This window comes from Martes martes (genome assembly GCF_963455335.1).
Source record: "Martes martes genome assembly, chromosome: 18".
In the NCBI taxonomy this organism is placed as follows: Eukaryota; Metazoa; Chordata; class Mammalia; order Carnivora; family Mustelidae; genus Martes; species Martes martes.
Window position 1 is genome coordinate 28,756,870 of NC_137906.1, and position 18,335 is coordinate 28,775,204.

At 50.1% G+C, this 18,335-nt stretch overlaps 1 protein-coding gene across 1 annotated transcript in view; it reads right to left on the reverse strand.

The window, feature by feature from the left end:
* LOC308359463 (BOS complex subunit NOMO1) overlaps positions 1-18,335 on the reverse strand; it is a 56,462-nt gene that overhangs the window by 1,381 nt on the left and 36,746 nt on the right. Inside the window, exons 23-30 of the mRNA XM_080830520.1 lie at positions 18,024-18,137; positions 17,056-17,183; positions 15,733-15,874; positions 12,060-12,143; positions 10,773-10,883; positions 8,654-8,755; positions 7,038-7,157; positions 1,937-2,029 (exon numbers count right to left, since the gene is read on the reverse strand). Of these exons, the coding sequence (XP_080686646.1) occupies positions 1,937-2,029; positions 7,038-7,157; positions 8,654-8,755; positions 10,773-10,883; positions 12,060-12,143; positions 15,733-15,874; positions 17,056-17,183; positions 18,024-18,137 (894 nt within the window). The remainder of the gene's footprint in view (positions 1-1,936; positions 2,030-7,037; positions 7,158-8,653; positions 8,756-10,772; positions 10,884-12,059; positions 12,144-15,732; positions 15,875-17,055; positions 17,184-18,023; positions 18,138-18,335) is intronic.

Sequence of the window (18,335 nt, forward strand, 5' to 3'; positions counted from 1 at the left end):
AGACCTGTATCCTGAAAACTATAAAACACTTAGGAAAGAAATTGAAGAGGACAGAAAGAAATGGAAAAACATCCCATGCTCATGGATTGGAAGAACAAATATTGTTAAAATGTCTATACTACCTAGAGTAATCTCCACATTTAATGCAAACCCTATCAAAACACCACCAGCATTTCTCACAGAGCTGGAACAAACAATCCTAAAATTTGTTTGGAACCACAAAAGACTCTGAAGAGCCAAAGCAACCCTGAAAAACCAAAGAAAAGCTGGAAGCGTCACAATTCCAGACTTCAAGCCGTATGACAAAGCTGTCATCATCAAGACAGTACGGCACAAAAACAGACACACAGATCAATGGAACAGAATAGAGAGCAGAAAGGGACCCTCAATTCTATGGTCAGCTAATCCTTGGCAAAGCAGGAAAAAATGTCCCATGGAAAAAAGACAGTCTCTTCAACAAATGGTGTTAGGAAAATTGGACAACTACATGCCGAAGAATGAAACTGGACCATTCCCTTACACCACACACAAAAATAAGCTCAGAATGGATGAAAGACCTAAATGTAAGAAAGGAAACCAACAAAATCCTAGAGAACACAGGCAGTAACCTCTTTGACTTCGGCTGCAGCAACTTCTTGCTGCACACGTCTCTACAGACGAGGGAAACAGAAGCAAAAATGAACTATCGGGACTTCCTCAGGATAAAAAGCTTCTGCACAGCAAAGCAAACAGTCAACAAAACTAAAAGGCAGCCTACAGGAGGGGAGAAGATATTTGCAAATGACATATCTGCTAGAGGGTCAGTATCTAAAAATCTATGAAGAACTTACCAAACTCAACACCCAAAAAACAAATAATTCAGTTAAGAAATGGGAAGAAGACACGAATAGACATTTCTCCAAAGAAGACATCCAGATGGCTAAGAGGCACATAGAAAGATGCTCAACACCGTTCATCATCAGGGACAGACAAATCGAAACTACAGTGAGGTATCACCTCACACCAGTTGAATGGCTAAATTTAACCCAGGGAACGACAGGTGCTGGCGAGGATGCGGAGAAAGGGGAGCCCTCGTGCACTGCTGGTGGGAATGCAAGCTGGTGCAGCCACCCTGGAGATGAGTTTGGAGGCTCCTCAGAAAGTTAAAAACTACCCTACAATCCAGCAATTGCACTACTAGGTATTTACCCAAAGGATACAGAAACACTGATTCGAACGGGTATGTGCACCCCTATGTTTATAGCAGCGTTATCGACAATAGCCAAATTATGAAAGCACCCCAAGTGTCCATCAACTGATTAATGGTTAATTGTGTGCGTGTGCGTGCGCACACACACACAGACACATACACAGAGGAATACTACTCAGCCATCAAAAAGAATGAAATCTTGCCATTTGCAACAACGTGGATGGATCTAGAGGGTAGAATGCTACGAGAAGTAAGTAAAAGAAAAACCAATACCATATGATTTCACTCATATGTGGAATTGAAGAAACAAAATATATGCACATGGGGGAAAAAAGAGAGGGAAACCAAGAAGTCCACTGGTCACTACAGAGAACATGCTGAGGGTTGCTGGAGAGGAGGAGGGTGGAGAGCTGGGGATTAAGGAGGTGGGGAGGGAGGTGGGGATTAAGGAGGCACTTGTGATCAGCACTGGCTGTTGTATGCAACTGATAAATCACTAAATTCTACACCTGCAACTCCTATTACACTGTATATTAACTAACCAGAATTTAAATAAAAACGTGAAACATTAAAACATAATAAAAAAATAAAAAATTTTAAAAGAAAGAAAAAGAAAGAGAGACAGGAAGCTGGGGGACAGGACTTGAGGCCTTCGTGTGACTTCCGTAACACGGGACAGCTGCCGGCGGTGCACGACGGCGCTCCCCAGCACACAGTGCTTTCTCACCCGGCCTCTGGGTTTCCTACCTTGTCGTGGTTGTAGCCGGCCAACAGGACAAGCAGCGTCAGAGGCAGGGCAATGTAGGACCCCTGTGCAATGTCTTGCTCAGGCAGTTTCCTCTGCAGATACCAAGAGAACCATCACTGCTTTACACGCTCTCCACTCCATGCAGCCCGCCCCCTCTCCCCCCACCGCACCGCCTTGGCCCACTCGGCCGGGAACCCGGGCACCCCGTGTGACCCAGCTCTTGCTCTCCACAGGCAGCAAGGGCAGTGACCTGGATACATTGTCAGGTGACTCCTCTGCTCCCCACACTCTCCTGGCTTGCTCTCTGCCGCTCTGGGGCAGACCGAGGCTGGTAACCAGGCACGTTTCCTCCCCTACCCGAGGAAAGCAAGAGCTATGGAGAGCAGGCCATCCCCGTGGCTGAGAAGGGCCACCTTGCGCAGAGCCCCAGCCACACACAGGGGTTCTTTCCTACAGGGGGGTACTGGGAACCAGGGGTGCTAGGCCCAGGTCCCCAGTGACAAAGGAGATGGTCCCAGAGATTAGCCCCCATGAGGAGAGGAGGCAGGCTGCCGCCTGTGTCCCACTGGCCACTTGCCCCTTCTTCCAACAGAACCCCAACCTTCACCTGCGCCATCAGACTACACACACTTCCCAGCTTCCCTTGCAGCTGGGACAGCCACGGAATTCGGCTGAGGCTACATGAACGAAAGTGTTCCGTAACACACCCATGCCGTTCCCTAGAAGAGCAGTGGTATGTCCTCCCCTCCTGCCAGTCAGATGTGTCATCTGTGAGAAGGGGGAGGTGCCACGGGATGACAAAGCCCCAAGAGAGGGGAAGGCTGGGTCCCTGATACCTTGGGGCTTCCATACCATCCCTGGACTCCTCAGTCCTGGATACTGACAAAAAAGGCAGAAACTTCCATCTTCCTAAAGCCCCTGCGATGCTGAGTCTCTGTACTAGCAAAGGAACCTGCACCCAACTCCCTCCACCCGCACAAAGGGAACAAATAAATGCAAATTTTCAGATAATCACAGAACAAATTAAGGGGACAGAGCACTGGTCCTCAAAGCATGATCCGGGAACTCCCTTTCAGGAGATTTTCAAGGTGAAACTGTTTCCATGACAGTGCTAAGAAATCATGCGTCTTTTTCGCTCTCATTCTCTGACAACTGAACAGTGGACTATTCCAGAAGCTACATGATGACGTCGTCGCTCTGACAGCTCATGGAATATAATAAAGAGAGATTACACACACATAAACTAAAGCTCTCTTAGATTCTCAACAACTTTGAACACAGCAATAGTGTCCTGTGACCAAAACATCTGAGAGCATCTGGGCTGGAGAATGACGATGGGGCCTTTTTACCCGAGACGGCTGAGGCAGAGTGGGATGGTCTCTCAAAAATGGAAGAATCAGGGACGCCTGGGTGGCTCAGTTGGTTAAGCGGCTGCCTTCGGCTCAGGTCATGATCCCAGCGTCCTGGGATCGAGTCCCACATCGGGCTCCTTGCTCAGCAGGGAGCCTGCTTCTCCCCCTGCCTCTGCCTGCCACTGCCTGTGCTCACTCTCTCTGACAAATAAATAAATAAATAAAATCTTAAAAAAAAAAAAAAAAAAAAAGGAAGAATCAGGGCGGGAGCAGATTTCCACCTCCCACTGCCTACTCCTGGATTATCCGACACGTCTTGGATCCCAGCACATTCTCCCCGGAAGTAAATACTTTTTTTTTTTTAAGATTTTTTTGTTTTTTATTTATTTGACAGAGAGAGAGAGAGAGAGAGATCACAAGTAGGCAGAGAGGCAGGCAGAGAGAGAGAGGGAAGCAGGCTCCCCGCTGAGCAGAGAGCCGGATGCGGGGCCCAATCCCAGGACCCCGGGATCATGACCTGAGCCGAAGGCAGAGGCTTAACCCACTGAGCCACCCAGGTGCCCCCCGGAAGTAAATACTTAAGAGGGAAACTGCAGAGGGATGAAGGCTATTGGGTCTGGCCACATGACCTGGGGCAATCACGGGAAGCCGCGGTTCATTCAGTCTTAAGTGGCGCTGATCCGAACAGCACCCACGGCAGGGGAACGTGAGGTTCAACGAGACCAACTACGTAAAGTGCCAAGCAGTGCGTGAAATACTGCGTAAAAACATCAGTGATGTGGCTCTTGGTCTGCATATCAACAGAAGAGGAAAGCGGAGTGCTTACGTGTACCCTCGTAAACGCACAACGCGGAGCCACCCGTCACGAGGCTGCAGTGTTCCAGACACCACGGGATGTGAGACAAACCACCTCATTCTGAGTCCTGGCTCTGCTGACGACCCGCGGGGACGTTACTTATTCTCTCTGAGCTTCGGTCAAATGTGAGCAATGGCACAAGGTGTGCTATGGGGATCAGCAGTGAATCCCCTGCACGGGCCCGGCAGGAGTAGGCATGCCCTGCACCTGTCACTTGGTGCCCTGGTCTCACATGCAACCAGGTGACAGACGCATTCCTGGCAGCAGCTACGGGACGTAGGGGCTGCCCGTGTCCCCTTGGATCCAGATGAGTCTCCTAGGGGGCGCCTAGGGAATGTCACAGACAGCCACCATCCGTGCCCCTCGCAGGGACCATCTGCTCTCCCGGCCCTGGCGATCTGCCTCCGCAGGGACCGATAGTCCCTACCATACTCATCTCTTTGGCACCTTCTAACCAGGTCTCCACCATGGGCAGCAAGGAAAATGCTTCCTCCTGGAGTCATCAGAAAACTCTCTACTTCCAGTAAAATCCTATCTGCCAAGTCACTGAGCACAAGCCCCTCGTCAGAGATGCCCAGAAGGCAGCAGAAGAGCTGTGTTCAAATCCTAGCTCCGCTGCACACGAGCGGGTGACCCAGATGGCCCAGTCTCTCCTCGGGTCCCATCGATAGATGACGGAAAATAATTCTTACCTACCTCCCACCTAGGACGGTGTCGAAAAGCACAAAACGGTAATGTGATTGCACATGGGAAAGATCACTTTGGAACTATTCTTCACACCCTACACCAGGAAAAACTCCAAATGGACAGAGATGGAAATGTACAAAAGGATACCATACATGTACCGGAGGAAAAAGAAATGCCTCTAAAAACTGGAAGTAGGGGAGACTTTCCAAACTATGACTCAAAATTCAGAAGCAATGAGAAAAAGACTGACATATTTAACCTAAAAAATAAAATAAATGTTTGCATAATCAAAATGAAAAAGCAAATTGGGAAAAAATAGGTACAACATGTATCACAAGGGGTGAGACTCCCTTATAGACAAAGCGTTTCCAAAACAGATGAAAAAGACCAACACTCTAGAAAAAAGTCAACCGTTTCCAGAAAGGGAACACAGAAGCGGTTCTTAACCACGTGGAAGGATGAGAAATGCAGAGGACAGCCGTGCGGAGATGCCATTTCTCATCCACCAGACTACAAACATTCTTCAATCTGACCACACGCTCTGTTGGGGGAAGGGCTGCCATCATACACTGTTAGTGGGAATGCAAACGGGATAGCCCCACGGAGGGAAAGCAGCCCCGTCCAGCAAGATTCCAGATGCACTGACCCTGTGATCCTGCCCCTCTACCTCTCCGGGTCTGTTCCACAGACAGACTGATAAGCACTCAGACACACGCATACACAAGGGCAATCACTAACGGGTTATTTGGAACAGCAGAAAACCAGCAGCAACGCGAACTTCCACCCAGCAGGGGCTAACTGAACGTACTGCAGAACAGCCACGCGGAGGAGTGCTTTATAACGCAGCTGTTAAAAAGGAACAAGGAGTAGCTAAATATGGTCCTCTGCACACAGTTACCTTTTTAAAAAAATAGAATTCTGATTCTTCACGCTGAAAAGACCCACTGACAGTGACCAGTGCAGTAGCTCAGAGGCCAGACTTCTGTTTTATTATAGCTCCGTGGGCTCTACTCTCACTGCCTCCCAAGTTCAGGATCAGGAGGTCAGAGGTTGGGCCCTGGAGCCCATTTTGGGGAATGCTGTGTGTTTAATCCTCAGGTGATTCTACTGCACGCCAGCTTTGGGAAGCGCTGATCTAAATAATCGTCTTGTGAGTGTGTGGTTTGTTTGTCCTGTGGTTTTTTAGTGTGTTTGACACATGATCCAATGAAGTCTACACATTGCAAGCGGTTGATAAAATGAGCTAGGTTCGGGGCGCCTGCGTGGCTCAGTGGGTTAAGAGTCTGACTTTTGCTCAGATCATGATCTCATGGTCCTGGGATCAAGCCCCGCATCGGGCTCCCTGCTCAGTGGAAAGTCTGCTTCTCCCTCTGTCTCTGCCCCTCTCCCTGTTCATACTCTCTCACATAAATAAAATCTTTGAAAAATAATTAAAAAATAATAAAAATTTTGAAAACAAGCAAGTTTCTTTTTTTTCTCAAAGATTTCATTTATTTATTTGACAGAGAGAGAGATCACAAGCAGACAGAGCAGCAGGCAGAGAGAGAGGGGGAAGCAGGCTCCCAGCTGAGCAGAGAGCCCAATGGGGGGCTGGATCCCAGGACCCTGAGATCATGACCTGAGCCAAAGGCAGAGGCTTAATCCACTGAGCCACCCAGGTGTCCCCAAGCAAGTTTCTTTTAATCTACAGGTACCCCACCTATTTGTGTTGTTTTTTCTCTCTCTTGCAATTTGTCGAATAAAGCAGATTCCAGGTGTTAATGTCCCCCAGTTTCCCACAACCTACACTTAGTTCACTACATCCCTGCAGCATCCTTTATAGGCTTGTGTCCTCTCTATTTCCTGTAAACTGGCACCTGGTTCTAGAAATCTGGGCAGGTCAGGGGTCCCGTGCCTCCTGCTGAAGGACCACAACACCCCAACCACAACAGAGCGGTGACCATTCTCCCAGAAAGTCACACCTGAGCCACTGACCTAAATACATCCCCTCCCCTCACTGACAGCTTCCCTCTCAAAGGGAACTGAAGACACCAGAACTCGAAAAAGTAGAAAAGCATCTAGAGAAATCCAGAATGCAAAAGAGACCTGAAGCTCAAACAGCCCTCAAACAGCTGCCCTCCCTCACCAATAACCCGGCATAGGTCGTGCAGTTTTCCTTCTCTCGCCACCCAGATGGGCTGTTTCCGAACTCCCCCTTTTCCTTACCGTGGGATTAAAAATCAGGGTGATGTGTTTATGGTAGCCCACAGCCGTGAAAGAAACCTGAGGCAAGACGTAGTCATACTGGGATCTGGGGAGCGTGGAGTCCAACAGCACAACGTAGTTCTGTGCACAAGCAAAAGAATTCACTTTTACAAAAGACTTTCTGCGTATAAAGAAACCCCTCGGTTTACGCATCCAAACCAAGGTCGCTAACTTCAGAGCAGGAAGCTCAGAGGGCTATCCTATCAGTGACAGCCGCGTGTCCCTAGCATCTCGGAGAGACGGCATCTTCCGGTAAAGCTCTCAAAGCCTGGGGCATTACTGTATTAGCATATTCAACAGTGACGTAACTGTGGTCCTTTGAGGATCTGACTTTATGAAACACAGAAAGTTATTACGAGCCACTTCTGATGAGGGAGATACACAATCCAACTGAGAAAGACTGCTTTCAATCCAAAATGAGGCTGACTTTTAAGGGACGGAACTTAAGTGGCTCATTAGCTGGCTGAGTTCTAAGAACAGCATCTCTGGAATGATACCAGTGGTGGTCCCAGCCCTGCGTGCGGAGCCCCAGTGGTGTGCTAGACGCCACGAGCACTACATGAGGCAGACACCTGCTCTGCTCTCAGCCACGGACAAGGTCAGGTTTACTGCTCCCATCTCACTGTGGGCGGTGAGCCCAGGGGGAGTCTGCCCCCGAAGCCCATGCTATTTCCACAGAGCTGTGCTGCCTACGATGGCGAGTGTAAAGGGCATCTTGAGAAATGGGAAGCGACTCCAAGGGTCCATTGGAACGTATTTCATTATTTTACAGCCATTTCCTGCCCAAAAAGGGCCATAGTTTATTATCCCTGGGGCAGGTGGTAAGAAGCCGGGACAGGGAACGTCTTAGGTAGGTTCGCTACTGATAAAACACATGCCAGGCGACCAGGAAAGAACAGAATTCTTTGCAAAGTTTGTTGTCACCATGACAACTGCAATAGCTTGCTCTGTCCAAATACAACTGATAATAAACATTCCATAAGCAGTATAAATGATGTCCACCATTAAGGGTTTAGCTAAATAAATTATAGCACTTCCCGTATTAAAGACTATCGTGCAACCACGAGAAACCACATTACAAAGGTTTAAGGACAGGGAAAAGACTTCTGATATATTCTTCATTGAAAAGTACAGACTATATAGAACAATGTACAAAAGAGTCCCAGTATTTTTATAATAAATACTGTACAAAGAGTCCCAGTATTTTTACAATAAATACACCTGTACGTTTTTATTTACAGACACAAAAGCACACAATGAAAAAAGACCAAAGGATACCCATCAGCACATGAATAGGGGCTACTTCTAACTGATGGGATCCTTTCTGGATCCCCCCTCCCCCCAAAAAATCTCCTGGATGTATATGTATATACATCTCATGGATGTATATGATTTTTGTAAACAGATAAAGAGCCAATTAAGAAAACAAACTCTATAGAACCCAACCTCCTCTGATTCAGAGAGCATGTCAACCTTTTCTGCAAAGAGGTATTAGGAAGGAGAAAACTCCTTCCTTAAACGCAGAAGTGGAGTTAGACGAAGACACGGGCTGGAATGCAGCCACCGGTGTTAGTTACCTGGCCGTCTCTGAGCAGGGGTGGGAAGTGGAAGAAGAGGGACTGGCCCAGGGAAACCGTCTGGATTGGGTTGTCCAGGTTTTCACTTTTGTAAAGCTTTACCTGGAGAGCAGAAAACAAAGCAGGGCGTGCTTTCGAAATTAAAACACAATCAACATTTCATTTCAAACACTTCATTTCTTCCTCGGGATGGCCTAGCTCTCCGGGGAGAGAAGGATCTTTGGGAATGCAGATATCTGAGAGAGAAACCGCCCACCCCCGGCCAGAATACATAATGCATCCCTCCATCACCTGAGACTCCCAGTTCCATGACCTGCATAGAAATGTTAAGATTTTAAAATCGATTGTGGCAACTTAGGTTAATGTTTAAGATGGTAACAGTATAACGATAAGAGTGAAAGGAGTAGTTTCTACAACAGCTATGAATGCTGGGGAAGCAAGAGGCACTTTGCACACACGCCGTCACTAACGCTGGCTCCGAAGGGCATCATTGTTACCCATAGGGAGGCCCCGAGACCGTACCCCCTAAAGTTCCACAATTTGTACGTGGTGGCACCTGGGGCTCAAGCCACATCACTGAAGGTCAGGCTCACCCAGCACGGCCTCTCCACATGCTGTACCCTCAACTCCACCAGTACTCCTTAAGCTCAAAACATTCCTTTCGCATCGGCTTGTCCAGGCTGCGCCCAGGAGTTCAGTCCTATGTTTCTAGCCTTTCTCTCTGGCCTGTCCTCATTGTCACTACTGTGAGCAATGGGACAGGCAAAGGAGGGACAGTCCTGGCTGACGCTGAGGGCTCTGGGGGCTCCGCCCTGCACCTGCCACAGGAGGAAGCCAGAGGCGCCCCCCCGGGGCCCAAGCGGACACCCGTATACAGAACACACAAGTCACGAGGCGTTTTCCTAAAATAAAAGTCACAGACTGGAGACCAGGCGGTCACATCCAAGACCAGGTATGTATTCTTGGGCCCTAGATGGTGTTCTGAGCAAATGCGAGTTCACTGGCCATGTTTAAAAAATCAGATGATTTCAGGTAACTCTAATTTCCAGCTTCTCTGGGAAATTGGGAGGTGACCCCAACCGTGAGCCAGGACTCCAACAGGACAACAATCACACGGAGACGTGCTATCCCCTCCTGTCTGCTGCAGTTCGCCCCACAGCCCACCCAGCCCGCTTTGCTCTGGCCCTGCCCGTCTGGTCCCCACAGGCAACATGCTTGTAAAGCTGGAAGGAAGAGCAAGTTCTGAGGGGAGTTAAAACCTCAGTGCACATTCTCAGCCAAGCCAAATGCGCCATTGTGTATAAAATTACAAGCATCTCTGAAAAACACACTCCTGTGGCAATTCACGGACATTTCTGAAGGGATCCTAGAGCAGGGTATAAACATTTCCTTAACGGCACACAAGATTTGGTCAGCTGAAGAGATCTCGAGAGGGCGCTGAATCTCAGCTCTTGCGTTTCATAGCGGAGGAACCACGGTCCACAAGAACGGAGTGACTGCCCGTGGCGGCGGGGTCAGCAGGACGCAGCTCTGACTGCCCGACACTAGTCCCCCGCCCTCCACTACCTCCACCCGGGACAGAATTTTTTTTTTTTTTAAAGATTTTATTTGTTTATTTGACAGGCAGAGATCAGAAGCAGGCAGAGACGCAGGCGGAGAGAGAGGAAGGGAAGCAGGCTCCCCACTGAGCAGAGAGCCCGATGTGGGGCTCGATCCCAGGACCCTGGGCTCATGACCTGAGCTGAAAGCAGAGGCTTTAACCCACTGAGCCACCCAGGCGCCCCGGGGACAGAATTTTAAAAGTTACAAGGCTCTCTGCCTTAAAATTACCTCTCCGCTTTAGACTCAAGGTTGTATGGAGCATTCATTAGGCTGCTACCACAATGCTTCCAAACACTTGTTCTATGGCTAAACAAACAGTTATCTCTAAGTACGAAGCCTTTCTCCCCGGGCCATCAGCAAGCACTCTCCCAGACGCACGCCGGGATCTCAACCTCAGCCCTCATCACCTCTCGCGGCAGCGGGCTAGTGTGTGCTGGGCAGGTCTACATATCCTGCTCCTGCTCTTCTCAGAGCCGAAAAGAACACAGAAGTTTCACCATTAAAAAGCTGGCCTTACCCATAATGTAGGGAGATACTCGGAAGAAGTGATCACATTTCCACTTAAGTCAAATTGATTGATCTGCCGGAAAACTATAATGCTCACATCATCGATGTCATTATTGCCAACCTAGAAAGAGATCAGGAACAGTGTTGGTGGCGAGGAAGCCGGGAGGGGAACTTCTACTCTAGCGGGTGACATCCCAGGTGCTGTTTCATAGCAAACTTCACTATTCAGTTGTCCAGGTCCAAGTCCAGGGGCACAAACTGGCAGGAGATGGGGCTACAGCTAGCCCACGACACGTTCTGTTGGAATAGCACAGAACTTTTTTTTCTAAGTTTCCATTATTTGCCAACAATTTAAAGAGAAATTGCATACACACAAAAAGCCAGGTTTTCCAGCCTCTCTTGGAACCTGAGACAGATGTGTTTGCCTGGCGGCCATAAGCAGGGGCTGAGGCACAACTGCCCCACGGGTGGGTGTGTGCCCCCTCCCGTTGGTCCCTTTCTCCGTATCTGCCAGGCCGCGGTCCTCATGACTTTCCGTGACCCTGGACTTAGCCACCGTGGCAGGGAAATGCGTGACAGCCATTTAAAATGCCAGATGCCATAAAGACATCAAGAAAATCCACTTCTTAGCCAGATGGTCCTAAACAGCGCACCCCTCTCCTGACGCCTCATAACCTTCACGCCTAATGCCATCTAACCAAGCCACTAAGAGGCAGCATGTCCCACCCCCCCGCCATCCCACCCAAACCCTCCAGTCGAGCAAATGAGAGTCACTCCATGGGAGAAAAGCTTCACTTCAAATGATTCCCGGGCTCCTTCCTGGGACCTGGAGGGAGAGCTGCCTCTTTAGGGACCAATAAGCTAAGTCGTGACCCAGAATAGCAAGAGATTGCGCCCACCTAAAAACAGGGTCATCTGGATATAAGAAAATCAGGGGCCCTGCCACCAATGAAGCCCATGTTGTCTTTATTACCCTCCCTTGATCTCAAATGCCACTTCGACCTTGAGGTCCTCAACTTGGAGAATAATGATCAGAGTTTGCCAGGGTCGGGGGGAGAGTGAGGAGACAACAACTCAGACTTCTCCTCTGGATTCAGGACAGCGACGCTGCTCATTAAAACCCCGCAGGAGACGCTGCTTGTGAAGACGACACCATTCTAAGAGGACCCTTAATTAGGCCCCAGAGCTCCCCCCGCAGCAGAGGAAAGGCAGCCACCCAGGGGAGCCCTAAAGTGTTTCTGATCAGGGAAGAAGCACACATACCACCCGCCATCCGCCGCAGAGTTTCGTGCCTTACCGTGATGACCCGGTGGTGGGGGAGGGCCCGCTCGATGTGGTCGTTGCCTTCTGCCTTGAGCTGCACGTGGTACACACATCCCGGCTGCAAGCAAAGCCAGGGGTCAGGTGTCTAGAGGGGCTTACCGCCCGAACCTCACCCAAGCCTGCTCCAACAGCAGGCCCACAACATAACCATGCCGCCATCCCTACCCCACCTCCGGTCCCTGTCTGCGGCCTGTTAACCTTCTTAAGAGTCCCTTTTAGAAACACCCTGAGGGGGCGCCTGGGTGGCTCAGTGGGTTAAAGCCTCTGCCTTCGGCTCAGGTCATGATCCCAGGGTCCTGGGATGGAGCCCCGCATCGGGCTCTCTGCTCTGCAGGGAGCCTGGTTCCCCCTCTCTCTCTGCCTACTTGTGATCTCTGTCTATCAAAATAAAATAAAATAAAATAAAATAAAAATAGAAACACCCTGAGGAAGGAACATGTATCTGGAGGTCTGCAGTTCCTTCAAGCCCCAAGAAAAATTAGATGTGGCTTCCTACTTCAAAGCTGCTAAGCACAATATACTTATTCTGATAAAAATCGGTCTCCCTGGCCGTCCAACCCCACCCCCACTCCACACAACCCCCCACGCCCCCCCCACCCCTGCCTGCATTTAAGTGCAGAGTGACATCAGCCATGACACTCCCGAATGCTTGCCATGGACATGACTTATGCCGAGTGAGATCTGAGAATTTCCTTCTTAGAAAAATCAGTTCTCAAATTTTTTATTCTTTTGCTCAATTTTACATGCGGACACAAAGTTTACCAAAGAAATCATCACTCTAAGAAGCTTTCCAAGGAACCAATTCCCAATCAATGGCACAACTGAGCCGCTCACAGGTTAGGATCTAAAGCATTGGGCTGAGTTCAGAGGCGTCTATATGCAGCTAACGAGGGACAACCCTAAGATGTAATCATTGATTTTTAAACTAGCATGGATAAAAGGGTTCTGGTCTCCTAAAATACTGTGTGCTTTGATAGCTATAGGGTGTGTTTTTTCTCTTTTAACATTCTGACTGTCTGGATACGTTCCTTGAGCTATTTTATAATGAGCACATGGCACCTTTACAAAGACAATAAAGCCATTACTTTTTTTTTTTTAAACCGAGAACAAATTTGTGATTGCTGGTAGACATATTCATCGACTTTACAGCTCAGTGAGGGCTGGCAGTACTGGGCTCAGCTCAAAAGAGCCATTTGTGCCCTAGAGAAGAAGGGTTGTGAGGAGTCACCTGGGCAGAAAAGGGGACGGGACTGCCTAGTCCCTCCCGCGCCTAGGTCACCGGGAGCCTGTCCGGCCAGCTGATCCACCCCAACCGGCCCCCTCCTCACTCGGGGCCCAGGCTGATGGACTTGGGGATTTGCCCTCACCCTTTGGCAGTGGAATCTAGTGTCACAGCTTCTCGCCCAAGGTGAAATGAATGAACAAGTCCCGACTGGGGCCGGGAAAGCTCCAACAAGGGCTCTCCAGTCTGGTGTCCTCTGGGAGACTGGCAAACTTGAATCCCAAATACTGGCTGAGGAATGGCCCAGGATGTCCCCCCAGAATTGTGGCTTGGCACGTGGGCGGCCCCCAGGGTGATTCCCAAAACTACCAAGAACGCTAATAAATTACCACGTTTTAAAAGGAGGAGGAGGAGGAGGGTGTCTTTAGAGCATCAATTAAAACAGAAATCTACCACACTGGAGAAGGAAACTAGCTCTCTACGGTTTAATTACATAAAACGTGTTAAGCTGGTGAGTTTAGAAAAGCACGTCTGGGCCAGCAAGACGCGGGAAGAACTAAGAAGGGGATGTAGATTTTGAGTTCCCACAACTGTGAGAGTGACGTAGGCCAAGAACACAGAGTCCACCCAGGGGAAGGGAAGCTCGCCTAAACCCCACCTACACAGGAACCCACCAGACCCCTTCTCAAGCTGCTGGCCCACAAAGCTACAAACCAAGACCTGAGCTGGCAATGTGGATGAGGGCCCTCTCGGGGGAAAGCTGCGTGTGTCGACACTGTCAACTACTCACTGAGTCCCAGTGCCTGACTGCCACATGTGCCACACACACCGACTTACTTAGTACCCACAGCCGAGCTCTCAGGTGGACCTCTCATCCTCGTCTTACAGATGATGGGGAAACCCCTTTCCTGAACATAAACAGCTAAGCGATGACGAAGGCGGGGTTCACACCTAGGCAGCTGAGAGCAGAAGGGCATCCGTGCAACCAGCAAATGACAGAATTGCAAAGGCTGGGCCTGCACTGGCCTTGTGAGGCCGAGCACCTGGCTGCCACCAGCGGACGCCTCTCCCCCACCCTGGCTACAGTGGCCCGAGGCCACAGAAACCGCCTGTCTGTTCTCGAAACCAATGCACAGGAAGGCAGGGGCCTGGAGGCCACGTGTTCCTCGGGGGCAGGGCTCCCCCCATACACAGAGCAGGGGACAGCGAGAAAGGAGCATTGCAGTAAGACTTGTGCAGACTCGAAGCCTGGCAAGATAGCTGTCATCTTGAGGGCTCTGCTGAGAACATGCCATGAGAACATGGGATGGAGTGGTGGACAGAGCCCACCCAGTTCGTGTGCATCCAGCCGGACCATCAGAATTCTAGTCCTTGGCACAGCCAGGAAGACACCGCCAAGTCCGTCCTCCTCCTTCAGCTTGAACACCCCAATCTCACCAGGCAACCTTCTGACCTGCCTCCCAGGTACCCCAGTATGTGACCCTGGGATGCTTTTTGTTTGGGGGCAAGAACAGCCTGTCCCAACTAAATATCTAAATAAACCAGGAACCTGGCTGACATTTCAGCTCACATGATCTGGGCAAACAGGAGCCTGCTGCGGAGCTGTGTGTGCCTGTCCACGCGGGCAGCTAGGAGTATCCTGTGTGTGAGTCTGAAAACCTGGGGAAGGGGCCCAGTGCAGTGGGTGCGGTCCAACCCACACTCTGGCAGCGACCACCCAGGATATGGGTAACGTCTGCCGAATGAGCAAACGCGTGAACACGTGAGTACAAACTGAGGAAGCACCAGAAACCCTGAACCGAACATAGCAACTGAGCCGCCAAAAGGACAAATGAGCTGGTTGGTTGGCCCACACAAAGAAGTTGTGCGTTTGTGGGTTTTTTTCTTTTTAATTACTTGTTGACACCTAAAGTCAGGAGCTTTCACATGGAAATCTGAACTTCTGACTTGTCTTTTGATAGTTCCAACGATCTGGCAGCGCCAAGCCTGTCTTCCCAAGTGGCTATAAGGAGCACAATGGTAGCTGCCCCCTTTCTGTGGGCCCTGCCCTCTGGGCTTCACCACAGTCCTCACCACTCCCTAGTGCACACCCAGCATCCTCTGGCCATTCACACGCCTCTTCTAGCCCCATAGACGTTTGGTCTGGGAGCCCTGGCCTAGGCCACAACCACCCAATACCTGACAAAAGCCCCAGCAGACCCACCGTTTTCCAACTGTATTTGGCCACAAAACACCAACCCAATGTGTGAGCTCGATGATAGGTAAACTGTGCCAGGTAAGACAGGGATTAGGAGGATTCTAGAGGCCTAACTCCCCAGCCCTAAGCCCCTTGCCCAGCCCATTCATACCAGTCTTGGGGGCACCACAAGACTCCTCTGCACACAGTGTAAAAAGACCCACTAACAAAGAACGTCTGAAGTCTCACCAGCAATCCACGTAACCTGAACTTCCCATCCTCATCTGTCACGGTGTCTTCTCCGTAAATACTACAGTCATTCTGTCCCACTGCCTCCACGGCTACACCCTGCTCCGGTTCTCCATTTAGAGAAGAAACGGTCCCGTAGCAACTAGAGTGACAAGAGAAGACACAGAACATGCTAAGTCCCATGGTTTTCTGAAGCACACGAAGGATCTGCAGTCAAGCGTCCCACATTTACCAGCAATTTATGGTGCGCCGAACAGCCCAGAGAGAACTGTCACCGATGACCCAGGCAATTCAGTCCAGGCTGGGTCACTCCTGGATCAGCCTTCCTGCCCGGAGGCTTGAGCCAGCCGGAAGACGGTCATCAATTGCTCTTCTTTACACATTTGAAGGGATGCGCCAGAAAATTACAATTAAAAAGGGCTAAGCCTTGGGGCGCCTGGGTGGCTCAGTGGGTTAAGCATCTGCCTTCAGCTCAGGTCATGATCTCAGGGTTCTAGGATCGAGCCCCGCATCGGGCTCTCTGCTCAGCAGGGAGCCTGCTTCCCCCTTCTCTCTCTGCCTGCTTCTCTGCCTACTTGTGATCTCTGTCAAATAAATAAAATCTTAAAAAATAAATAAATAAATAATAAAATAGATAAAAAGGGCTAACCCTTAATTTATTCCATTTCATTAAACTATATTTTAAAGAAAGAAGCATCCGATGAAACGGAATCAGTTTCTCTCTCGTTCCACATATTCATGTGAAAACGGCCCGTTTTTTCTCAATTTTCTGATTAATCGATCTTTACCTCAAGTGCTTCCATGTACCTTTACAAATACACACGTGTGGTGTGTGTATGCATGTCTATACTTACAGCTCCACAGGGCTAACACAGCTGACACACAGTGTATCGTCTACGCCTACCAGCATTTGTGCGAACCGTCTCCGCCAGTCTCTGAAACACTGGAAAACGTGAGTGGCCGGGAGACAAGGAATGGAGGAAAACGTAACCCTTCTTCCTCTCTTCAACATTTTGAGGTCTTACTCAAGTGAGATCATTTCCTCCTTCTTAAAATTTAATTTGAGTTTCAAGCTCTTGTAAAAATCAAACATTTGAGCAACTAAATGGGCTTGCTCAGACCAATTTCAGAATAAGAACTTTGTGACGGAATCACTAATTTGAGGAATTCGGAAAAAAAAGGCAGCAGTTAACACTCTCTGGACTTGCTCTCGTATCTCCTGTGGCTCCCGAACAGGGGGAGGTGGGGATCCCAGGAAGCAGAGGCCTGAGCGGGACTCCCCAGCCCAGGCCCAGACGAGTGGGGAGCAGGTGGGCCGCGCACCTGTAGGCCGTTCGGTAGCCGGTGACGGTGATCTTCAAGTTCTGTCCCTCCTGCACCTCGATCATCTGCGAGGACGGCTCAAACCGGAATTCCTTCATCATGGGTTTGAAGTAGTACTGGCCAGGGCTCTGCCGAGAGAAAGCCCAAACTGGGTCACTGCTGCCACCTCTAGGTGTGGCTGAACCGGGGCGACTAAAGGCTTCAGGGACAGGGATGTGGCCACCAGAGCTCTGGGGCTTCCCGCACAGACAGAAACAGTGACTCCAGCTCCCGTGTAAATGGGTTACAGTGACAGCAATGACCACTCTAACAGCAGGCAGCATTAGGTGCCCATGGTACCTCTGTGAGGTAGAACCAACCTGAATTTTATCAAGAAACTGAGGCTCAGAGAGGTCAATCAGCTTCCTTGCGATGACCCAGCAAGGAAGCCCCGGAGGGAAGATTCGAAGCTGCCTCACTGCCTGCGGGAAACATCCCTGCAGCAATCACTTTATTCCCACAACTCACAGAACGGCCTCTGAACATATACTTCCTGAGGCTCCACCGGCCAGGGCCCTGGACACCATCTCAAGGGAGACAGTGCTATCCTCCCACCATGCGGACCACAGTTTGCAGAAGAAACACAAGCTAACCCCCAAATGAGCCTCGGCATTGTCAACAACGTGACGCCGTGGTCTAGCAGAGGGATGCCGAGGACAGGAGCCGCTGCGGCCACGGTAATTAATTACACTGTTGTCGTGACAAGCCGGCGGCCAGAAGACAAGACGCGTCGGCGGAGGGGAACATGAATCAGCAACATTAAGTTCTAGTAAGAGCAATACTCTAATTACGGCTGGTCCCCTAAGAAACGTAAAACGCTCCACGCCGGGGCTCTGTTCTCACATTGTCAAGCGCCACAGAAGTCACGCACGCCGTGCCCCGCGCTCTTGGGGAGGGGGGATGACTGGCTAAACCACAGGTCACCTTACCAGGTTGGAGAACGTCAGAATGCCATTGTCCTGAGTCAAGAGGTTGGAACGGAACACGCCACCGCTGAGGGACAAGAGGACCCCGGGGAGGGGCTGGTCATCTTCGGCCTTTATCTGGGGGCGAGAAGGGAAAACAAGAGCAGCGTGGACTCCCGTTCCCCACGGAAGACAACGTTTCAAAAGTCAAGAGGCAACTCTTCTGGGTTGTGTTTCTTTTATCGTGATCTGCCGGGGGACAGAACGTCTACTCTTCGACCCCAGGGGTAACTCCTGTTAAGAGTCTGGCATGCAGCCTTCCAGAATTGCCCCTGT